The sequence below is a fragment of the Canis aureus genome, chromosome 6 (genome assembly GCF_053574225.1).
Source record: "Canis aureus isolate CA01 chromosome 6, VMU_Caureus_v.1.0, whole genome shotgun sequence".
Lineage (NCBI taxonomy): Eukaryota > Metazoa > Chordata > Mammalia > Carnivora > Canidae > Canis > Canis aureus.
Genome location: NC_135616.1, coordinates 38,619,734 through 38,643,439, shown reverse-complemented (window position 1 = coordinate 38,643,439; position 23,706 = coordinate 38,619,734). Strand labels below are relative to the sequence as shown.

The 23,706-nt window shown below is 63.4% G+C and overlaps 2 protein-coding genes across 5 annotated transcripts; both read right to left on the bottom strand.

The window, feature by feature from the left end:
- Positions 1-7: 7 nt before the first annotated feature.
- Positions 8-15,287, bottom strand: ZBTB7B (zinc finger and BTB domain containing 7B). 4 transcript variants are annotated; one of them, XM_077900912.1, is made up of 4 exons: positions 15,205-15,287; positions 14,949-15,048; positions 2,572-3,740; positions 8-2,165 (listed from the first exon to the last, which is right to left on the bottom strand). In XM_077900912.1, exons 1-4 carry the CDS (start codon positions 15,246-15,248, stop codon positions 1,700-1,702), a joined length of 1,779 nt encoding a protein of 592 aa, XP_077757038.1. In that variant the 5' UTR covers positions 15,249-15,287; the 3' UTR covers positions 8-1,699. The 4 variants fall into 4 exon arrangements, with proteins under 4 accessions (XP_077757038.1, XP_077757039.1, XP_077757041.1 ...); XM_077900913.1 differs by having other exon boundaries at positions 15,222-15,254; XM_077900915.1 differs by lacking the exons at positions 14,949-15,048; positions 15,205-15,287 and adding an exon at positions 13,940-14,067.
- Positions 15,288-21,055: 5,768 nt separating this feature from the next.
- On the bottom strand, positions 21,056-23,629 carry LENEP (lens epithelial protein). Its single transcript, XM_077900926.1, has 2 exons — positions 22,984-23,629; positions 21,056-22,902 (listed from the first exon to the last, which is right to left on the bottom strand). Exon 1 carries the CDS (start codon positions 23,210-23,212, stop codon positions 23,027-23,029), a length of 186 nt encoding a protein of 61 aa, XP_077757052.1. The 5' UTR covers positions 23,213-23,629; the 3' UTR covers positions 21,056-22,902; positions 22,984-23,026.
- Positions 23,630-23,706: the final 77 nt, after the last annotated feature.

The window sequence follows — 23,706 nt, the reverse complement described above, 5'->3', positions numbered from 1 at the left end:
ACACGACTGTGAATCTTAAATTATTATTATTTCTTCCTGTCGCTTACACCCAAGGTGGGGGCAGAGGAGAGGAGGGAAGAGGAGAGGGGGGAATCGCCTCTCCCCCTAAGGCACTGAGTGGAGAAGCCGCAAGGGGAGAGGGGGAGGTCACATTGTCCTCACTCTGTGGGGCTAGGCCCCTGGTCTCCCCAGCCCCAGGCTCCCCCAGCCCCTGAAATGCTAAGATGAGGCCCAGGGCTCTGGACCTCCCCCAACCCCAATATATTACATCATCACTTTTTAAATAGATACAGGGACTGGTCCCGCTACCCCCTCCCTGTGACGCCCCCCTCACTATTGGGGGCACCTGGGCAGCTGTGCAAATGGGCATGAGGGTGCATGGGAGGAAGGGAGAGCACCGGGCCCCTTAGCCTGCCCCTGCTAAGGAGGGGGAGGGGCCGCCAGGCCGGGGAGGGGGATAGTGCAAGGCAGAGCCCAGGCCACCACGCGGGGGGGAGGGGGGGGCGGCAGCACCCAGCGAGGGAGGGGGGCAGATACCCCCACCCCCAGCAGAATTGGGTAGTTAAAAATCTGAAACTAGATTTCAACAAGACCGACAGAAGAGGCTATGTACAGAACCGGGGTGTACTCAGTCCTAAGGGAGGGGGGCGGATTCGTCTCCGGGACCCAAGGGGCGGCGGGGGGCCGGGCCTGGGCCGCGCTTCCCAGAGGGGCGCCCGCCGCTCGCCCGAGTGGCCGCCAGGGGGCGCCCGTCCGCCCGCCCTCCGCCCCCTCCGCCCCTCACCCCGTCCCCCAGCCCGCGCCGCGCCAGCCCGGGGGCGGCGTGAGTCAGGGGCGGCCCGGCGGCGGCTGCGGCTCGCACCTGGGCGGGAGGAGAGCAGGGCAGGAGCCACCCGGCCCGCCCTGCCCTCTGGCCCCGGGGAGGGAGCGGCGGGAACAAGACATTCCCTGCCCGGGGACGCGGGAGGGGAGGGCAGGGACAGGGCGGGGAGCCGAGCGGAGCGGGCCCCTCCCGCTGCCCCCAGGGGCGGGCGAGCCGCTCAGGCCACCCCGCCCCCTCTCCGTCAGGACCCCGTGACTCAGCGCTCGGAGCCCGGCGGGGGGTGGGGAGGGGTGAGGTGGGGGGGGCGAGGAGGGCTCCTTCCTGCGGGCCCAGTCCCCCAGGCTTTCCAGCTTCTCCCTCGCCTTCCCCCACCTACCCTTCCTTCACCGGTCCCCTTTGCATAATTCACTGCCAGGAAAAGAGAACAGAAACCAGGAAGGAGGGGTCTCGGAAGGGAAGGGAGGGGCGGCCCTTCACCCCCGACACAGCCAAAACCCCTGGGGGCGTGGGGGCGGGGTGAGGCTTTGGTCCCGAACCCCCCAACCCCTAGAAACCCGCATAGCCGAAGAGGGACACCACAAGTCAGAAATACATTATTGCTTCTACTCCCCAGGAGCAGTCGGGTACAGGGACCCCACCTTGACGATAGAGCTGTAAATAGGTACTATCCCGTATCACTCCTCGGGAGATCACCCCAATCTGGGGGGCCTGACCCCACAACCTTCGCAGCTTGGAACTGGAATGAGGGCTCTGGGGGGAAGGGGTGGATTTCTGAGGCCAGGGAGGCCCAGCGCCCTGACCACAGCTCTGTGTCCCGCATGCTCCCACTGCTTGGCATGGGCGCCTCACTGCTCCAGCCGGGCCGCTCTGCCCTCTTTAAGAGGACTCCATGGCCCCTTCAGCCTGAGGCGTACTGGGTGCCCCCTCCTCTTCCTCCTCATCAGGGTGCCCCAGGGTGGAGACAGGGGGCCCAGTCGGAGCTGACTGCTCCCAGAATCGAGCCAGAGAGAGGCGGAAGGTGTCCAAGTGGCCATTGGAGAGGTCGAGGCCAGCAGGGGAGGGGGCGGTGGCAGAGGGCGGCGGGTAGTGGGGTGGCGCATCGTCCTTGCGGCGCCTCCGGGTGCGCACCTCCAGGCAGTTCTGGCCCTTGAGGTGGCGCTGCAGGTGGTCCTCCTTGGCGAAAGCCTTGTGGCACAGGTGGCACTCATAGGGCCGGTCCCCCGTGTGCAGGTGCATGTGGTTCTTGAGGTCATAGCTGTGCAGGAAGCGGGCTGGGCAGTGCGGGCACGAGTAGGGGCGCTCTCCCGTGTGCTTCCGCATGTGGATCTTCAGCTTGTCATTCCTGGCCGGTGGCCGGGGTAGGAGGAAGGGCAAGGGAGCAAGTCAGGATGGGACCACCCCACTCACTTTACTGGCCAGGTTCCCAGGTCTTGTCCCACTCCTGCTGCTCCCCCACCCCTGCCCATTTGTTCACCTCTTACTGCAGGATGCCCTGGTTGACTTCCCCAGCCTCCGTTGGCAGGGCCACCCTCTCCTCTGCCTCCAATACTGAAGTTTTCGTGCGCCAAACCCACCTCCCTTGCCTCTTTCTCCCAGACTCCCAATTTTGGTGTCTCTGGTCACTCTGGTGACCCCTGGGCACCCCAGGCCTTCCAAGACCACCTGCTTCCCCAGCTCGGGTCTCATAAGTCCTCTCTCCCTCCCGACCAACCTGGTCCCCTCTTGGCCCCTTCTCCCCTGGTGCTCACCGGGTGAAGCGGACACCGCACACTTCACAGGCGAAGGGCTTCTCCCCCGTGTGGGTCCTCATGTGGCGTGGCAGCTTCCCTGCCCCATGGATGATCTTGTGGCAGACTGGACACTCCTGGGGCATCTGGGAGCGGCGTTTGCGCACCAGCTTGTCCTGGCCGTCTAGGCCCGGTGCCAGGGCGTCCTGGTGCAGTGAGCTTAGGTAGGCCATTAGGTCAGGATCGATGGCATCCTCATCTGAGCCCAGCTCCTCGGGGGACAGCGGGGGCCCACCTCCCTGTGCCATCCCATAGGCAGAAGGGTACACCAGCTCCTCTTCTTCTTCCTCACCCTCATAGGCCTCGTAAGTCAGGGGCCCCTCCGGGGGGGAAGCAGTCCCTGCTGGGGGGCTGTAGCTCTCCCCCAGCCCGCTGCCCGTGTTGCTGCCCACTCTGCCGGCCACCTCGTCCTCCTCGTAGGTCAGGGGGTGGGGGGCGGGCACGGTGGGGGCTTCGGGCACTAAGTGGTTTGCCCGGGCCCCCTTGGTCTGCAGGAAAGCTTTCCGGGGCTTGCGGCTGCGGCGGGCCACTGGCCGGGGCAGGGGCGGGGGCGGGGGCGGGAGGGGCACCTGCGGTGGGCTGTCTTCACCGTTGGGCACCCCAGAGGCTGAGGCTGTGGCCGTGGCGAAGGCCTCCAGGTACTGGCGGGCTCGCTCGCAGTCGTCCTCATCAGGGCTGGGAGCTTCTAGCCCACTGCCCTGCAGGATCTCCATGCAGGCTGCGATCACACACGGGATCTCCAGCAGCCGTGCGGCCTGCAGCACCGCGGGCATGTTGGCGCTGCTGGTGGTCAGCGTGGCCGTGTAGGCAAACTCGAGCAGGGCACCCAGCGCCTCCGGCCCCACAAAGTCCAGCTCGCACACGCCAGTGCCTGCTCCCCCAGCGGCTGTACCGCCGCCCCCAGCCCCCATGAGGGCTCCGCCACCGCCCTCAGTGAAGAGCTTCTTGAAGTAGTGGCTGCAGGCGGCCAGCACAGCACGGTGGGTGCGGTATTCAAGGCCCTGCGTCCGGATGGTGAGGTCGCAGAGGTGGCCCAGCTGGCGCTGTTCATTGAGGCAGCTCAGGAGCTCACTGCTGTGGTCTGGGAACGGGATCCCGATTAGGTCGTCCTCGGGGCTCCCCATCTTTTCCTGCAGGGTGGAGGGGGGAAGAGATTAAGAGCTCCCAGGAAGGAGCCCTGGTGTTGGCCAACGCTTACTGACAGTCTTCTACGCTTACTGACAGTCTTCTACGTGCTTTGCAGCCAGGTTACCTTCCACAACCCTCCGAGAGACTGGTTAACATCCATTCCACAGACAGAGGTGCAGACAGAGGAAAGTTAAGTGCTGAACAGTGCTCAAACCTAGACCCCAGACCCTGGTCTCTGGGTCCCGGGCCCAGAGGCTGTTTCCCACTGTGGTCCTGCCTGCCTCTGCGCTGGGAAGGCCCCCAGGGAGCTGAGCCTTTGCTAGAGACCCACTCCCCATGCCTTTGGAGGGAGCATTGGGCAGGGAGGTGGGTACCAGGGTCCTGACCCAGGCTTCCTGAGGTGGCTGAAGGCCTCGGGGCTCAATTGTCTGTGAGTAGGGTGACAGTCCATGCTGGAGCCTCCCCACAGCCAGAGAGGCCAAGGACGAGCTGGGATTCACACTGGACCTAGGTCTGCTCCAGGCATGGGTCAGGTACTTTCACTGTAGGGTCTGGTGCTCTGTAAGAGGCTATGCAGACTCACCAGGCAGCTTCCCAGCGCTTCACCTTCACCCTCCTCCTTCTCCCCTCCCCCACCTACTAAAAGTTCATCTCCCCTTTTAGATTCCACCCCCCCCCAGGCCAAAAGGGAAACACAGCTCCCAGCATCTCTCCCCCCCACATCCTCCCCTCCCCCAGGGGGCCAAGGAGCAGCCACCCTTTGCTGGGGTGTCGCTGGCTGGCTCGGGTGCTTCCTGCCCCGCACAGATAAGCATCATCCCCGCCCCATCCCCCACTGCCAATAGGCCCAGCTCCAGTTCCAGCCCTCCCCACTACAGTTACCACCACCAGCTCTCCCTCCCCATTCTTGGCTAGTGGGGAGAGCACCCCCCCTTGCACTCACTGGCCCCTCCAAACAGCACCCCCTAGGCTGGTAGAGTGAGGAGGTCTGCTTGAGTCCCAGGTCTGCTGCTATCTTGCTGAATGACCTTGAGCCAGTCCCTTCTGTCTGTGCAAGGGTCTCCTCAGCTGTACAAGGCGTTGGATGGAAGTGGAAGTCCCAAGAGCTTAGCCCCTCAGCCCTAACATTGTGTGGGTGGGTCTGGAGCCAGTGGAGACAGAGCAGGGTGGGCAAGAGCTGGGCTCTGGAGCCAGCCAGGCTCGACTTTGAGCCCGCACTCCCTGTGACTTCAAACATACCATCTCATCTCTGAGCCTCGTTCCCGGTCTACAGCACCTGGTCTACAGCACGGGATAATCCCACGGCTGTGGTGACGGTGAATGAGAGCATGTGGGGCACAAGGGCTGACATGCAGTAGGGGCCCAATAAACATTCTGGCCTTGGGAGGGAGAGACAAGGCCTCGCCCAGGGGCAGATTCCACAGCAGCGCAGATGGCCTCTACTGGGAACCTGCTTTGGGACAGCTGGGTCTCCCTCCCTCAAATCACCCCAGAGTCAGCTTACTACTGGCTAAGCGACCTTGGATAAGTCACTTCCTTACCCCAGGAGGCCACCTTCCTCCTCTGTAATATTAAAGGCTGATCTACATGGGTCCTTAGGGAGAGTCCCACTGACCCTGGTCAGTGTCTTTGACACTCCCCAAAACTGCTCAGCCCTGAGGGGAAAAGGTTTTTTTCAGGGAGCTGGAGGAGTCAAGGGCCACAGCTTTCGTCTTTGAAGTACAAGAATGGCATTGTCTCTGCCTGCCTCCAAGCCAGTCACCTTCAGTGGGACATGGGGGCTCCTGCTGGGTGTGTGGGGGGAGGGGACTAGGGAGCAGCACCCACATGTCTCCCTTTTCCTGACAGGTGCCCCCAGGTGCTCCCAGCACCACCGCTTGCTCCCACCTGCAGTCCCCATATCGCTTCTCTCCCAGGAATGATCCCAGTTCCCTTTGGCTCTCCTGCCCACACTTTACAAACAGAACAAGTGGCCAAAGGCCCAGGTCTTGGGAGCAAACAAAAACCGGGTGGGCAGCAGCAGTGGGCACCCTCCTGGGCCAAGGCAGGTCCTGGCCCTCCCTAAGGGGATGGGTGGGGCCGTCCTCACTGTCCATTGGCCTGGAGCTGGGCACCCGCAGGCACGTGGCTTGCCCCATCCCTCTCCCTCCTTCCCTCCCCACCCATTCCTGCTGCTAAGCCCGCCTCCTTTCTCCCACCCCAGGGCTGGTCTCCGCGGCAACTTGGTGTGGCAGGGTGCTGATTGGCTGACCTGGCTGTCAGGTCACAGGCTCAGGCTGGTTCACCACGCAACTCACACAGGGCTTGGGCAAGGGTGGGTGTTTAACCCCTTAGGCCCAACTCCAGTGCCCATGGCCACGAGGTAGCAAGGAAGGAGGGGAGAAGCACAGGACACACGTAGGAAGGAGAGGTGTTTGTGAGGTTCTCTAGCTTCTGGGAAACTCCCCCAACTCTTACCCAGGGCTCCGGCGCCCATGCCAACTTAGGTGCTGTCTGGAAATGATGCTGGTGCCAACCAGGCCAAGGGGGCACTCCTCCTGGTCCCATCATCTGGGGGTGGGGTGGGGCACCAGTGCCAGGATGCCCACCCCACTTTGGGCACCCTTCCCACATCTGCATCCCAGAGTGCCCAGCTCCCTGACGCCCCATGAGGGCGGCCCATCCCCACCCAGCCTGGCATGCCCCCTCTTGCTAAGGCCTTGTGGGCATGGGTGTGTGTGGTGGTTGGGGGGGCAGCTTGTGCCAGGGAACCAGGCAAGGTCTGTTTGGTCTGTTTGCCTGGTAGGGGGAAGAACTGGGGGCCCCGCCCCATCGCTCCCCCTTTCCTGCCACCCCCCCAGGCTCCCCTCACTGTCAGGCCTGCTAGACCGGCCAAGCAGGTGGGCAGCTCTCTTGAAACTGGGCCCTGAGTCAAGCCTGCCCCATCTTTGGTGGGGGGAAGACTTAGGGGTGAGAAAGGTAGGAGGGGGGCCAAGGTGGGAACTCCTATGGTGTACCTCAGTGCCCTAGGGCACCTGCCAGGGTGTGTCCAGCACTGTGAAGCGCACTGGGCCTGACTTGGAAAGGAAGGGTCTGGAGCTCTTTCCAGGGGCTGACCTCAGGCAGTGTCCAGTGAGGGCTGGGGGCACCAGCACCCCAGGTGCAGAGGCTTCAAGCAGCTGGAGAGCAGGGACACAGCCCCCAAGGGGCAGATGAGTGAGGCTGGCCCCCCTTCCCCACACCCTGGGGATTAGGGGAGTGAGGCTTAGTGTGGGGGGCAGCGGGCGGAACCAGGATTAGCGGCAGAGAAAATAGATATGGGGCTGAGATGCAGGCACACAGACCCCCCCCCAATCCACCAAGGGCTTCTCCTTCTCCAGGTGCAGCAGCTCTCTGGAGGGAGGGTGAGGTCTGGCTGTGACATCCTCCTCCAGGGTGATGGAGGCCCGGGGCATGGCCTGGTGCCCACCCCCCACCTTGGCTAGCTACCCCTCCCTCTTACTTCTTTCTCCTTTCTGCCCCCCACCCCCACCCCAACTCCAGCCTCAGGTTCTCTTCCTGTTTTTTTGGAGCTAAGTTTGCACGCAGCCAGGGTTTTGGCCTGTGGCTGGACCAGGGGGTGGGGAAGTAGGGCAGCCGGTCCAAAGTCCTCAGGGACCCAGGAATCCTAGCTCCTCAGCTTCTCCTACCCTTCCCAGGGCCCCTGGAGCCCAGGGGCTGGGGCCATCTGGACTACCCAGTTGGGAAGGCCGGACGAGGGGCTGACGGAGTCCCCTGGAGGACTACATGGGTGGGCATGGAAGGCGGGCATGGAAGGCGAAGCCCCCTGGCCAAAGATGTAGGGCCTGGACACACCCTCTATCTGCACCCCAGCCCCTCCCCGCACCCCAGCCCCTCTGGGCCAGTGCGTGGCCTACCCATCCCCCACACACCGCTTCCCCCTCCTAACCTCACCACCCCCAGCACTCACACTTCCTGGGGGCCAGGCGGGGAAGGGAGACCGCAAGCCACGAAGGGGGAAGGAGGCCAGGGGAGTTGGCTGCTTCCCGGTGCTGTGGGGGTTAAGCCTCTCCTCCCTGAAAATCCCCAATTCCTGGTGCTCCTCAGTGCTCTCCAGTGCTCCCCAAGATTAAGGAGATCTCAGTGCCCCTGCATGTTTCCTCTCCCTGACAGCCGCCCTCAAGTGGCCAGTGGGCCACACTGGGGTGGGGGGAGGTAGTAGAGGAGGGCATGGGCCACTTTCCTTCCCCAGCCTTACCCCTTGGGGACTCTTGCCCACAGTCCCCCCATTCCTTGACCTCCTATCCCTGTCCCCTCTCCGCCAGACATCATATGCTTCCCTTCCTTCAGCCTCGGCCAGCCTCCAGCCTCTGGCCTCCGCTCTAGGAGTCTGTGGCTCATGGCCCCCAGGAGCCACCTCGCCCTCTCCTTTCTTTTTCTTCAGGTCTAGACTCCAGCCTCTCCCGCTTTCTCCATTCCACCCTGCTCCGAGCATCCCTTCCCTTCTCCCCAGGCGGGTGGGCAGGCAGGCAGGCAGAGAGGCCCAAGGAATCAGATCAAGGAGCCAGGCCTGCCTTTCAAGCCCTGGTCTTGCCATGGGATGGCCACATTCAGCACACCCAGGCCACCCTTCTGGAAGAAGCACAGGATCAAAATTTGGGGGCCAGCTGGGGAGGATGGGTGGCGGGGGTGGGGGCAGTGCGGAGAGAGCGGATGTGGGGTGGGGTGGGGGGACAACCCAGGCCTCTCTGCCTGTCAGAATTTCCAGCCCTGGAGCTGCTGGGCTTTCCCCAGAGGGCACCCACCCTGGTCCAGGCGACAACGCACCTGGACAGACCCTGGACATTAGGGCTCCCAGCGGGATCTGCCTGGGCAGTGCCGGCTTCCCGTAGGCCAGAAGAGCCGGCACAAGGTGCCAGGGTCTGCCCGGTGCCCACCCCCTCCCCCCAGCCTAGCGTCTCAGGCTGGGTAACCGAGCTGGCTGGTAACCCCACACCCGCCAAGCCGCGGACAGAAACCTGAGCCCCCCAGCCCCAGAGGACACCCCAGCCCGATCCCCAGAGCCCGGCTCCCTGCCAGCCTGTCCAGCCTCCTGTCCTGGCCCAGCAATCCCTCAGCTCCTGTCAGCTCCTTCTGCTCCCCTGCCCTCTGGGTCCCCTGAGTCCTGAAGCTTCCACACACTCCAGCTCTCCGGACCCTCAGCTCCCTAAACCTTCCCCGGGGGGAAGCTTGGACACCCTCTTCCCGGCTTGTTTTGCAGTCCCTCTCTGACCCTTGGCCAATGCTAGGCCTCCAAGCCTCCCCTGAGGCCTGTTCTCCCAAGGCAGAGCAGGGCCTACTCACCTGAACGCGGAGGGGCCTTGCCGGCAACTCCTCTTGGCCCCTGGGGGGAGCAGGTTGGGAGGGTGGGGGAGGGCGGGCTGGGGGGGGGGAGGTGGGGTGGCTGTTCCCCGCTCCAGCTCCCTCCTTCAAAGGGGCCGCCCACGACCTGGCCCAGCCCCTCCCCCCTTCAGCCTTAACCCTCTGGGTGCTGTCCCCCTCCCCCAAGCTGGGAGGGAGGGGTTACCAGAGGGCTGGCAGCGTGGGAGAGGGCCTAAAGTTTTGCCTGTGGTGCCCGAAGCCCTAGCTGTACCCACCCCCGCTCGTCCTCACTCAGTCCTGAAAGGGGAAAAAGGTGAGCGTAGGCAAGGTAGGAGCTGGGACAGTCCAGGAGGACAGAGGTGAGGAGGAGCTACGGGAGAGGCTGCTGGAGGTGGGACCAGGAGAAGGAAGAAGGGAGGGGAGGGGACAGGAGGTGGCCATGGCCAGAAGAGGGAGGAGGGGAGCCCTTGGACAGTCAGTGCCAGGGGTGACAGGTGCCCAGGCCCCGGCCCCCAGGAGCACACGGCACTACAGGGGGCCACAGGGAGGCCCTTCAGGCTCCTGTGGGCCCCCGAGACCCCTGGGAGCTGACCAAATCCTCCCCACCCTGTACTGGGCTGGGGCCCTCAGGGGCTGGGCAAGGCAGCACCCCGCCCTCCCCATGCCTCACCCCAAACCCACTCACATACCACAGTTCCTTGCCCGGGCGCCAGCCCCTGCCAACCAGGCCAGGGGGCAGCCCTTGTGCCAGCCCCCAATGGCCAGGGGGATCAAGGGGATGGAGCTGGCCCGAGGGGGGTGGACAGATGGGGGGGAGCTGTGGGCACGGAAAGAGGAAGGAGCCAGGAGGGGGCATTTGCTGGGAAGCCTGGCCCCACCCCTTGCGCAAGCTGCTGCCACCCTGGCCGGTTGGGTGGGACCCGCCTGGGCCTGAGGGGCAACTCAGGAGGGCTCTGAGCCCAGAGATGGGTGGGCCATGAAGTTCCACTGAAACACCTCCTAGGGTCTCTTATTCCTGGAATGAGAGGTGCCCAATGTGCCCTAGACACGAGGCCAGTCCAAGTCCTCCTGGGTTGAGGAGGACCACTGAAATGCCCCCTAAAACATCTCCTCCCCTTTCCCCCCAACAGCTGCTGGCTCTACGCCGCTGGCCTGCTGCCCCTCACCAGCTCCCGGCCCGGTTGGCACCTACCCACCAGGATGCTGGCAGTCCTGCCCTCCTCTCCCTCCTACCCTCCTGCTCCCAGCGCCCCATGCCAACTGTCGGCCTGGGGTGGGGGAGGGTTACCCCTGTGTCATGGTGCCAGTCAGGCGGGTCCAGTCCCCCAGGTCCTACAGAGAAGGCCCAAGACACTGTTCTGAGCCATCTCCTCAGGAGGCTGCACACAAGTCAGGGCCTATACAGAGAGCCCAGAAGACGATGGCCAGCCCAGCAATCACTTACTGAAAGCTCCATTCCCCAAGGTGGGTGCCAGCCTCCTAGCATTCCCTCTGCCTCAGCATTTGCTTGGGCACCAAAGTCCCCATGATTCCTGAAAGCCCTGGTGCCTGCAGCCTGTGAGGGCCTGGGGTGGGGCTGCTCTCTGCCCTTTGATCGCCATAAAGGCAGGGAACCAGCCTAGAGGGCAGGGAAGGGGTTCATGGGGCCCCTCCATTTTACTCCTGCCAGGGGCAGCAGGGTAGGGTGGGGGCATCTCTTGGGTGGGGCTCTAAGGTAAGAATGGTAGCATGTCCTAGCAGAGGAGAAGGAGGCTGGTGGGCATGAGTACCTGGTGTCGTGTGGACATAGGATGGTGAGAACAAGGTGGGGGCTGGGGTGAGATGCAGAAGGTACCCATGTCCCAATTCATCCAATCCCATCCAGCAATGTTTCCAGACTTAACCCTATTGAGAGAGCAAGGAGGACTACAACTCCCAGTATGCACCACAATTGTTCTGCATGTACCCTGGGAGTTGTAGTTCCCAAGAGAAGTCCTGTGTTCTCCCTAGAGCCCTGCTGATGGGGTGGGGAGGGCAGAGCAGTAGTTTGTTCAGAAATCTCCAAGGCGACTGCGTTTAGAAGAGGTAAAAAGCTAAGAGGTCCGCGGTGGAAGGGGAGAGGACCCCTTCTCCCAGGCAAAGGGGAGGAAAGGAGGAAGGAAGGAGGAGAGGATGTCTGTTGAAAGGGGCATATGGGTGGGGAGGGGTGTAGGGGGGTGGAAACAGGAAGGAAACTGAAGCCAGAGACATGAGGTCGAAAGCAAAGGCCTGGTAGAGCCGTACTCTGAAGCCTGGCAGGGACTGGGAAGGCATAAGAGGAATTAGGGATGCCAACTGGTGGCAGATCAGTGCGTTTGTTGGGGTCCCGGGGCCCCTTCGGCCCCTGGATCTGGCACAGGTACTTGCTGGCTTGGTTCTGGGACGCTAGCAGGCAGAGGAAGAGGTGGTAGGGAGAGGTCAGGCCAGGCCTAGTGGGCCACGTGCTGGAGGGAGGTAGGCAGGGGTTAGGCCCAGGTGTGAGGTCAAGGAATTATGCCCACAGAGGAGGGTGCTACCTTCAGGGCCAAGGCCATGGCATCTGGAGGCCTCAGCGAAGACAGGGTGACATTGCCACAGCCACCAGCCTCCCGCCCAGCCCTACAGAGGGGCAGGGGTGCAGTGAAGAGGGCAGCCCTCTTTGGTCTCCTTGTGGAATGTGTTAAAGGTAGCTCTCCCTTGGCCAGGCAGCCTGTGAACATTAGAGGCGGCAACTCGGCAGCCCAGACAGCACTGAGTGCCTTTCCTTGGAGGGGGGTGGGGTGGGGTGTGTGGAGGTCAGAAGTGGGCAGAGGCTGTGTTTTGAGGCAACTTTCCCTAGGCTTCCCAAGGCTCTGAGACAGATGCTTACAGGCCCCAACTGAGACTCCTGCCAAGACCTGAGTATGACTGGGTGTGCTTGGAGGGGGTGGGGGTCTTCCTCGCCCCTCCAAAGCCCTTGATAGTGGACGACAGTCGCTCTAACCCCTTCCCCCCAGCCCCCCAGGCCCGCCTTGGCGCTTGGCCGCCTGTGCGTTGGCAGGACTGGGGGTGGGGGGGCAGCAAGGCAACTTCAAACTGTCCGGGCAAAACGTCAAGTTTACTCACGAGTTTACTCAGCAGAAGGAGGGGGGAAGAGGCTCGAGAGGGCACACCCCATGCCAGGGTCCTATCCGTCTCCTGTCCCCACCTTCCTACCCCCATTCTCCTCTTCAGCCCTGAGCCAAAACAGCCATAGGCCCCAAGGCTTGATGGCAGGAGAGTCTCAACTCTCAGAAGGTCACGGAACCAAGTAGGCCAGAGGCAGGAAGCCCCGAAGCAGAATCAGAGGCTCCAGTCAGAGGGCAGTGCTCTGTCCGGAGCCCATTGACTGCCCATCTTAGGGCCTTGGCCTTGGACTAGAACTGGGTCTCTCGGCCACCAAGAAGGGGGCAGTACCAAGCCAGACTTACTGCATTTGAGTGGTCCCCTGGGCAGTGACTTCTGACCCCAGATGACCAGTCATAGGCAGTGCCCCAGGCAGCACAGTGCCATCTGGGAGGCCATAGGATCAGGGGCTCGTTCTCTCAGCCTTGGCTGGGAATGGGGGGCCAGCACCCTATCTGACCTACTTCCCTTTCCTCCCCACCTGCTTTCATTCTCTGCTGCTCTCCCCCAGCCAGCCTTCACTGTCCCCACCCCAGAGGCGCTCCACCCCCCATGCCCGCTGGCCCCCTCCCCCACCCTCCCCCAGGGTGCCAAGTGCAAGCACACAAAGGGCCCGATGGTGCATTGTTAGCCCAGCCCCCGCTGCCCGCCGCGCCCTCCCGGGGTCGGGCATGAGGCCAAGGAGGAGCTGGGGGCCCTGGGTGCCAGGGGGCACCACGGGGAAGGGGGAAGAGGTCAACACCTGTCTCCCAGCACTAGGGTCCATATCAGCCAGAGCTGTGTGGTGATGAGAGTGCCCTGGGAGAGCAGACCTCTGGCCTGACACCTCAGCCTGGTGGGCACTGCCTTCCTCCCTCCCCAGAGCCCCTCTGGAGGACAGTGACCCCTTTCTGACCCCTGTGCTAAGGCTAGGGGGTGTGGTACCCAAGGGAGGGGATAGTGCCTGGGGGTGCCAGCAGGCTGCATCGTGCCTGCAGCAACCATTAAACAGAAGCACGCTGGGGGAGCTGGGGTCCCGGGGGCCGGGGCCAGGACGCAGTGACAGAGATTTCTTCTTGTTTCATCAGCTACTCCGGGGGGAGCCCCCTGCCCTTCTCCCCAGTCACCACAGGCAAGGCGCAATGAGTGCTGCCCAGGCGCAGTCACAAATTTGGCCCTCCTGGGCCTTGCATGGCCCTCCAGGCGCCCACTCTCCCCCACAACCCAATGCCCACCCCATGCCAGCTCTGCTAGCAGTGCCAGGCAGGTACAGGGGTGACCAAACCAGTTGGTGTGTGGCGGGGGAGCAGGAGGCAACCCCATAATCCTCCAGGCCTCACCCTCCACAGCACAGACACCCTCAGGGAACAGTGAGTCCCCATCCTGGTTTAACCCCTCACTGCTGGGTCTGGCTCCCCCCCCCCCCCACCCAGGAGCTGCCTCCCTCCTCCAGGGATAAGTTGGGGGAAGGGGGAGTCGCTACGCTGACTCACTCCCATTCTCAGCTGCAACTAGGGGTCTGCAAGGCGTTGGGGCGGGGGTCAGTTCAAGAACGCCCTCCACCTGGCCCGGAAGCCAGGACAGCCTGCTGGTCTCCCCCTCTCCTCGGCACCCACTTCCGGTGTCCCAAACTAGGTCAGCAGCGCTCGTTTCCTGTGGGTCAGCTAGCACCCGCGCCTCTGCCCCTCCCCTGCTCCGGACCCAGGCTCCCCGCCCCCCCCAGGGCGCCCCGAGGTCTCACCACGTCTCAGCCGCCCTTTGATACGTGGGGGTTGTGCGGGGCGGGGGGCAGGGGACCCGCCCTCTCTCCAAACAGCAGCAGGGCCGGGGCGCCTGGGCAGGCACGTGTCCGGGCACAACCCGCTGCCCACGCCGCCCCCCCACTCCTGCCCCCCCCCCCGCCCCGCTCTGGCCGGGACACGTCGCTCTCTTACTTGGGGTGGGGTGGGAGGAGAGAGCGAAGGCTGGGAATGGAAAGCAGCCCCCCCACCCCTTTGAATGGCAGCCCTGTGCCAGCGGCGCTCCCAGTAGCTTCCACGACTAAACAGTAGCGACCCCCACTCTGGAGGGGCAGGTGCGCGGGCGCCGGCGGGGGGGCGGGGGTGGTGGTGTAGAGGTCCTCCCGGCCCCTCGCCCTTGCTCCGGCCCCGGGAGGGTGGCGGCGGAACCCGCGCCCGCGAGAAGGGACCGGGACCGAGGGCGAGCCCCACTACTGGACACGGAGCGCGGCTCCGGAGGCGCAGGAAACCGAATAGTCCAGCCGGTAACTTCCCCCCCCACCCCGGGCCGCGGCGCCTCCTGCGCTCCCCCCGCCCCCCGCGCCCCTGGCCCAGGTCCAGCCCACCGCGCCAGGGGGCGCGGGGGAGGGCGCCTTGTCCCAGTTAGAGTCCGTCAGCGTTTCCATTCCCTCAGCCCGGGCGGATCGGGGGTCTCCCCGCAAGTCCCAAAGGAGACGGGGGAGCGCTCGGCGCCGCCTCACCCTCTCTCCATCCCGGAGCCGCCGGTCGGTCTGGTCCCAAAAGTGCAGAGAAAGTTTCTGGGGGCCCCTCCGCCCACCTTTCCTCGCACTTAAAATCGACTCCAAAGACGCGGGGTGCGGGGAAGGCGCCGGGAAGAGGAGTGGTGGGAGTCGGGTCTGCATGCGTGTGTGCGCGCGTGGGGGGGTCCCACTCACAGGACAGACGAAGGACACTGCAGTAGTCTCGCGTCCGGGGGACCCCGAGCCGGGGACAAAAGTAGGGTCCACTCACCTCTCCGCCTTCGGGTCCGCTGGCCGGAGCCGCTGAAGCACGGGGTGTGGAGAGAAGCGCGTCCCCCGCCGGCCCGGGGGCTTGGGGCCCTGCTCCGGTCCTAGTCAGAAGGCCGCGGTCAGTCGCTCGCCGCTCTCTGCTGGGGGGCTCCTCCTCCGCAGCCCTCGGCCTCCTCCTGCCGCCCGCCCCCCCCTCGGCCGCCGAGAGCCGTACATTCACCTGGCTCCCACCGCCCCCCCCTTAGGGCCCGCCTCACCTGTCCTGCTGTCTCACCTGTCCTCCCGCTGGCTTTCCCCCCATCCCTCCCCTCCCTCCCCCCGCCCCCTGCCACCCCCCAAACTCCCCCCCCAACCCTTAGCAACACCCTCTGTCACTTCCTGGTTTTTCACCCGCCCCCCAGGTCCCCCTCCCTCCGCCCAATAAGGATATAAACTTCAACCCCTCGGTCCAGCCAGTCCCTGCGGGGCGCAGATGGGTCCCTCCCTCCCCTGGCGCTCCCTTCCACTGAGCTTCTACTCTGCTCTCCCAGCCTTGGCCACCCTCCTCGTTTTCCCTCCTTCTCTCCTGCGCTCTCTTTCTCCCTCCACCTGCCGCGGTCCCTCTCCCCCTCCCTCTCCCTCTTTCTCCTCTAGCCCCTATCTCTAGCAGTCCACCTTAACTCGGGCTCCACCCCCGACCCCCATCCAGCCCTCCGCGGCGGCCCCGCCCCGCCCCCTGCGCTCCGCCGCCCTGCCCGCCCATTGGGCTGCGCACCCGCCCGTCTCAAGTGGGTCCCGCCCTGCGTTCCGCCAGGGAGGGGGCGGAGCCGAGGGGCTGGCCTGAAACCTGGAGGAGGGAAAGGGGGAGGGGCAGTGTCCGCAGTGGCCCGGGAACCCAGCGCCCCCATCGTGGGCTCTCGGTCTCCACGAGGGGCTTTTGTGCAGTCACCCAGTCGGGAGGGAAGGGTCTGAGAGGTTAAAGATAGGCCGGGTGCGGGTGAGGCGGGACTTAAGGGATTGAGGAAGGGGGGGTCCCGGGAGGGGCTATAATCAGGTCAGTGCCCCGGGAGGTAGGGGGAGGGGAGCCGCCAGGCCTTGGCTCCGGCTCCTACGCCCCTCCCCGACTCCGAGGGCGCGGGGGAGTGGGGGCTGCGGGCACTGTGCATCCCTCCCCACGCGTGACGGCGCCCCGCGGGGAGGGAGTGGCGCCCTGGGCCAGCAGCCTCTGCGCCCCAGCCGGTGCCCGCTGCGGCCTTGGCATTGTCGGAGGGGAGGGGCTGGGCCCGCAAAGGGGGAGGGGGAGGCGCGCTCGCGCGGTTGCTCCCCGCCTCCATTCCGCCTGCTCCCTAAGTGGAGAAACTGAGTCTCCGCGAAGAAGGGACCTCTGGACCGGGATTCATTCGGAGACCCCGGTGGCCAGGGGAGCCTGGGCGTTTCCAGATGTGTGTGGGGGGCGGGGTACGTCCTCGACGCCCCCGCCGGTGAAGAAGGCAGCCTGGGGGAACGCGTCCAGCAGTGGACTCGTCCAGCGGCGCCCGCCGCGCTCTGTACCCGGACGGCCCCTCCCACTGGTGTAAAACGGAGTCAAATCCTGCTACCGCGAGCCAGGTTCCGTTCCCCGCAGCCGGCCGGGCCGAACCGGGGCCGAACCGGGGCCGACTGGCTCCCGCTTCCCCAGCCCCCTCCGCGGGGGGCCTCCCTCCCTTTCCAGCAGGTGGCTCCGCGCGACACCAGCTCAACCTGTTGGACCACAATGGGCGGCGCCAGGGGGCCCTGGCCCTCACCCGGGCTGACCCGGGATCCCCGCGCAGGGGGAGGGGCGGAGTCCCGGGTCCTCCCTCCCTCTCCCGCCGTGACTCAGCCTCGGGGCCGCTACCCTGCGCCCCAGCCAGGGGCGGAAAGTGTGAGGCGCTCCTGAGGGCCCGGGCCAAGCCAAACAGCCCCCCACCTCAGACATTATCTCACTGGAGAATTAGGGGGGCTGTAGGAAGGAGGGGGTAGCAGCAGGCCTGGGGCGCTCCCGCTCGCGAAGTCCGCTCCAGGTTTTTCTATCGTCCCTGCTCCCCTTGGGCCCTGCGGCCGGTCACTGCTCCGGGTTTTCTTCTCGGCCCCGCCGGACTGTCTAGTCGCTGAGCGCCGGGAGCGGCGGGGTCCAGGCCAGGGTTTCTCCCTCCCTCTCCTGCCGTCGGGATCGCGCTGGCCTAGGGAAGAGTCGTGCTGGGGGATAGACGGCAGTGCCACGGAGAGGGGGCTGCTGCTCGGAGAAGGGGGCAAGGCCCAGGCAAAGGAGGGCGGGAAGGTGGCTCTGGCAGGGCAGAGCCTGGGTGTCCAGAGGCAGCCCAAGGGCGGACGCCTTGGCACCAGACCCTAGGTACGGAGAAACGAGGGGCGCCCCGGGCCTCTGGCCGCCCCGTCCACCCTCGCCTAGGGTCGTCTCCGGAGTCTTGCTGGACCCGGGCTGGACCTGCCAGCGGTGGGACCTAGAACCTCCTGTCTGTTCCTCCGCGACAGCCTGCCCCCGCTCCCGCCAGCACCCACGTTTCTCTTCTCGTCCATACAGCTTCCTTGCAGGCGCAGAAGTCGGAGGGGGGATCCCCGACTCGAAATTCCCGCCTTCCCTCTAGCTCCTGGCTCCTGGTTAGAGCCACTGAGACTGCAGCAGCCCAGAAAGCCCGACTGGGGGCTGCGCCCCCTTCCAGGAGCACTCCCCACCCCCTCACCCCGCCCCCAGCGGGGCCCCAGGGGGCCTGTTGCCACGCCCGCCCTGCCACCAGGCCGGGACTGGCACCGAGGTCTGCAGGGCAGGTGTGGGGCCTACAGGGGCCTCCCGGGGAGGGGGCGGGCATCCCAGATTCGCACATGCAGACCTAAATCTCAGGCGACCAGCCAGCCCTTAATTTTGAGGGGAACGTCACAGGAGATGGGTAAATCCCGGAAAGTGAGACGTGCTTGACGGTGCGAAGGATGCCAGCCCGGGCTGGGAGTTCATCCCTCCTCGCGAGGGCTGTGTACCTGGGGGCCGGGGGCGACGGCTCCGGTGACAGCCAGGTGTCGGACTGGCCACGTGCGCTCAGTGACAGCTGCAGGACAGTTAGGTGTTTGCAGAGCGCGCTTCTGGCGGAAGAAGGGCTGGGCTGTCTGGGCAGGGTCCTGAGTGAGTGGGTCTGGGGGCCTGTGTTGGAAGATGGGCGGGGGTTGCTGAACTAGAAGCCGAGCGTCAGCTTGCCCTGGGCGCCCACCTCTTCCCCGCTCCCCCCGCTGCCCCGGCTGCCTCCGCTTCCCTCGAAAAACCCGCCGCCCAGGAAACCGCTGGGGGCGCTCAGACCGCAGCACCCCCCCGCTCGCCGCCCCCCGGCGCCCCCACCGCGACCGCCCAACCCACCTGAAGGGGCCGTGGCTGCCAGGGTTGCCCCTCCCGCCGACTCCCCCCCACACCTGCGGGCGCACTATTTATAACCCAGCGCCTATTCCGGGCCTCTGGGCTGGAGCCGGCTGCGCCTCAGCGCTAATCGTCTCCGGGATCTCTGCGCCCCTCAGGGCCGGGGGAGATAAATTTAGCCTCAGGAAGCTCGGGGAACAATTTCCAAAACTCCACGTCCCGGAACAGGCGAAACAGAACCCCTGCGCCCTCGGCCTCGGAGGGGCGGCCAGCAGGCGGCGCAGGTGCCGCGGCCCCGCGAGCCGGGCGGAGAAGCCGGGGCTGGTGGAGGACGCGAGGGTCGGGGGGCGGCGGCTCCGGCCGGGAGGGGCCGGAAGGACGCGCAGGGCAGGCTGTACAAAGTCTTAGCTGGGAGTAACCGAGAAAGGGCTTGGGGACTTCTGCCCTTCGAAGGGGGAAATAACTGCTATGCAAACGAGATGCAAATAGGAACGCCAGGAAGCGCTGGTGCCCTTGGGGGTCTGCGCTCCCGCGTGGGTGAAACCACGCCGCACCCCTCCATCCCTCGGCTTCGGGGCGTTGCAGGGAAAACGCGGGCCCCTACCAAGATCGTTAGTAAAATAGCTAGTTTAGTGCGCGCGGCTCACAGACCCTGTGGCCAGGACCCCTGTCCTCCACTTGCCTTTGGCACACCATGTCCGCCGGAATCCGCTCGGAATCCTGGCTGTCAGGCCGCTACTCCCAGGGCTGTCGCGTTTAGGGGTCCTTTTCAGCTTCGCGGAGGCTCAGGCCCGGTTTTATCCCGCCCTTTCCCTACCTCCATGTGGCCACTAGAGGGCGCCCGGGCGCCCGGGGTAAGATCTTCCCTACCGCTCCCCTCTTCTGCCGCCCACTCCCTGCCCTGAGCTCCTGAGAGTGGTTTGGACACTCCAGACCTGAGCTTACCCTCGCTCTTTTTCCCTTGGAGAGGAGTGGGCAGGTGTAGAGCAGGAAACCATCTCCTGGCTTGTGTGGACACCCACAGGAGCCAGGGAAAGCAAGTACAGGAGCTGTGTGGAAATGAAGTGGAAGTGGGGGTCACCAGGTGGGTGCAGATCATGGCACTGGTCTTCTTCATGCATGGCCTTCCTGGCCCCATCTCCCAGGCACCGGTTCAGAAGAGGAAGGCTAGCCAGTGGAGAGAAACCCTGGACTTGAGATGAGGAAATCTAGGTTCACCGCCTGACCACCCCATTGCAGTGTGCCCTGGGCATGACCTTGGACGGGTCGCTTCTCACCTCTCTGGGCCCATTTTCAAGGTGGCAATGACTGACTGCCCTCGCCCTGCCGCCTTGCAGAGTGGGCCTGCGTAAGTCTGCAAGTGTGTTGTGGAGTGAGGAGGGCTCTCAGAGGGTGCACAAGCTTTTCGTTATTCTCCCACCCTCTCCTCAGCCTCTCCACCTTCAGGACTCTCTTGAAAGTTGACCCTGTATGTGGGCCACCTCATGTCACTCCCCTTTGCCCTCTTTCAAAGTCCCAGGCCCCGCCCCCTTCCATCCACCACTGCCTGGGTGCTCTTTCCTGGACGTCCCCACCCCTGGCAAAGGCCCTTGGACTCAGGACCCTCAGACTCCAGGATCCACCTGCAGGTGCCATCCCAGCTGGTGGGTGTGGGGGCTAGAAAGGAAAAAGAGGCAGAAGGCCAGAGCTGGAATCAGGGTGGGGCTCACCAAGCAGGGTTCGGGCTACCAGGGGGAGGTAGGAGCTCCATATTCATGTGGGAAGGTGAATTATGTGCCTCCTCCACTGCTAACTGCTCTGGTTGCATTGAGGACTTTACCCCTTCCCACTGCTGTGCTCTGGGGGTTAGGTGGGCTCAAGGGACCAGGAAAGAGCACTGACTTGATTTTGTGGGGGCCTAAGGAGGGTGGCTAAGCTGCTGGGGTGAAAAATCACCTTGAGGTACACCTGGCTGGCTCAGTTGGTTGAGTGTCAGGTTTTTGGTTTTGGCTTGAGTCATGATCTTGGAGGTGTGAGGTCGAGCCTGTGTTGGGGATACTTGGGATTCTCTCACTCTGCCTACCCCCCCCCCTGCTTACGTGCATCCTCTCTCTCTCTCTCTCTCTCTCAAATAATCTTTTTTAAAATAAATGAAGGGATCCCTGGGTGGCGCAGCGGTTTGGCACCTGCCTTTGGCCCAGGGCGCGATCCTGGAGACCTGGGATCGAATCCCACATCAGGCTCCCGGTGCATGGAGCCTGCTTCTCCCTCTGCCTGTGTCTCTGCCTCTCTCTCTCTCACTGTGTGCCTATCATAAATAAAAAATAAAATAAAATAAAATAAAATAAATGAAGAGTGGAGCACTGTGGAGTACTGTGCTACTGCCAGAAGGACGGGGGCAGGCTCCACGTGCACTGATAGGAATCCTGTATGGGCCATGCAGAGGGAGGGATATGGGGCTGTGTGGAGAGCGTGTTGTCAACTCACAGAGTACCAATGGGTGGGGGTGCCTGGCTGGCTCAGTTTGGGGAGTGTGTGACTCTCTCACTCTCTTTTTAAGCAGGCTCCACACCCAGCATGGAGCCCAATGCAGAGCTTGAACTCAGAACCTGAGATTGAGATCAAGAGTTGGATGCTTAATTGGGCCACCTAGATGCCCCAAGTGTGTGACTCTTGATCTTGGGATTGTGAGTTTGAGTCCCACACTGGGTGTAGAGATTACTTAAAAAAATTTTTTTTTAAAGATTTTATTTATTTATTCATGAGAGACACAAAGAGAGAGAGAGGCAGAAACACAGGCAGAGGGAGAAGCAGGCTCCATGCAGCGAGCCTGATGTGGGACTTGATCCCAGGACTCCAGGATCATGCCCTGAGATGAAGGCAGATGCTTTAATCGTTGAGCCACCCAGGCATCCCCCACCCCGCAAAAAAAAGCTTAAAAAAAAAAAAAAAAAAAAAAGAATGTGTATGCATTCAGGCCAGCCACTTCTCTCCACCACTATAGTTAAGACACCGGCTCTGAGCCCCTGACATGTTGGCCTCCTGATGGGGCTCTCCTGTCCTACCCTTGCTCCTTAACGTCTGTTCTCAACACAGTAGCCAGTGTGAACACCTTGCAGTGGCGTTTTCATTTCACTTGGCATAGAGCTCGGCCCTATGTCCCCTGGCTTAGAGGCCCTCAAGGACCTGGCCCACAATCTGGCCCATACCACCCCAGTCAACTTGTCCTTTTTTCCATACACCTATCACCTAATAACATCTCTACACTTATTTTATTTGTTTCTATTTTATTTTCTGTATCTGCCCACGAGAATATAAGCTCCGTGAGTACAGGGGCCTATTGTGCTCCTGCTGCATTCAGAGCGCCCAGACCAGTGTGCAGCGGATGCTCAGTGACATTTGTTACATGAATGAACGCATGGAGATGCAGTACGTGTGCAGACTATCTCTGGAATGTTCTCCAGGAGCCTGGCAAAGCTAACTCCTGGGCAGAGCTGGGGGCGTGTGGGGGTGGGAGACTCACTTCTCACCAGCATAGCTCCTCACTCGTCTTTACAAAAGGAGGTGTATGTCATCTTTACAAAAGGAGACAAAACATGCCCAGAAAAGCTGAGTTAACTCAGAAGTTGGGGGGGAACTGGTCTCTGGGAGTAGGGAGAGTGCCTGGTATAGCATCCCCAGGCCTAAGCCCCAGGAGAGGAGGGGGAAACAGCCAGCCCCAAGCGGGCCCAGGGCATGTGAGCTCAGGCTGGGGTGGGGGGTGTGCGTGGGCCATGAGGTCTGCTCAGCTGGTGTGTACCTACCCCCAGGGTGTCCTTCAGGGAAGCATGTTGGTGGCTGCCTGGGAGAAGTGGAGCACCTTTGTGCATTCTGGCTGCTTGTGCCTGTGCTCTGTGCTAAGCCCCAGGCCACCCAGGTCCAGGTCTTTTCCCAAGATCTCCAGAGGCAGGCAGCAGGCCAGACCAGGTTTTGGATTTGGGTTCCCAGCCCCAGGCACAGGACTTCATAGACCCCACCCAAGCTGGATCCCTCCGTACCCACCAGGCCTTTCCACCCTCCACCTTCCCCACCCAGGTATCAGTGAGTCAGAAAACCTGGTTTTCAGTCTCAGCTCTATCCAGGACAACCTCCTTCCCTCCCTGGTCTGTACTCTGGCTCCAGACCCTTCCAGGACTGAGTTTTTCTGACATTTAGGACTTAAGGCCTCAAGGCCTATTTATTTTATATGTGTACACACACACACACACACACACACACACACACACACACACACACACTTCATTGATTCTCAAACACAGATATTAGGGGACAGGGGACAAGCCCATTCCTGGCACTGAGAGGATGGAAAAATCAACCATCTGGGCTGGTGGGCTCCCTGTGCCAGGCCTGGAGACGGGCCAGGTCCTGCAGCAGTCTTCCTGGGGTCGTAGCCAGCAGGCCAAGCTCCCATGCCCCGGAGGTCTACCAGAGGTGGGTGCGGGGAGCAGAGGCCTAGGGACGCAGGACTGGCAGACAGACGGCACAAACTGGAAGCAGGACGCATGTGTCACTCGAAACTGTGGCCCATCCTTGGCCAAGCAGCTGGTCCTGGGAGTCCTGCTGGGGGCCAGGCTGGGTGCTAGAAGAGAGAAGGGGAAGCTGAGGGGCAGGCTTCAACACAGTGGGGTAGCCAGGCCTCCTGTTTGCCCTGACCCCCTACCTGAGCACCGCCAGCTGCCAGCCTCAGGGAGGTTGTCCCCCTGTCAATCCAGCAGCTCTTTGATACACCAGCAGCAGAGGATGATATAGGCAAGTTCCTTCAGGGTCTGCTGCAGGCCCTCCCACCCCGTGCCCAGCTTCATGACAGGCACCCGGAGACCAGTGTCTCCCAGGGCTCGTCTGAAGGAGAAAGGGAGGGCGTGGGCCAGGGGCTGTGTCTGGGGCTGCATGTGGCCAGCAGCTCTGAGGCATGCGGGAGCCGCCTCTAGTGCCTTTTATCCATGGCATCCCCACCCCCCAGACCTCATGACTGTGGGGACAAAGGCCCCGGGGTCTAGCACAGGGAAAGTTCTGGGCCCCAGAATAGGCTGAGTCAGCCTTCCTGGACAGGGATGGAGGCTGGGCTGAGGAGGCGGAGGGACTGGCCACCCCATCTTCCAGCCCCCGCGCCAGGCTCACTTCCCTTCCTCCAGCCTGGGTCTGGAAACTGGGGCCCTGCCATTGCGGCCTCTTCCCCCAGTGGCTGCCAGGACTCCACGCTCCTGCCCTCTCCTGTCCTCGGCAGGCTCCTGCTGGGGCTGGCCTTCAGAATCACCAATGGGAGTGCCTTTCCAGTCTGTTCTGCACACGCCCCCACCCCTGGCCCCACTGACCTGACAGGCAGAGCCTGGCCCATGTCTACTTCTCCCATCCCCAGAGCAGGAAGACACAGCCACAGCATCAG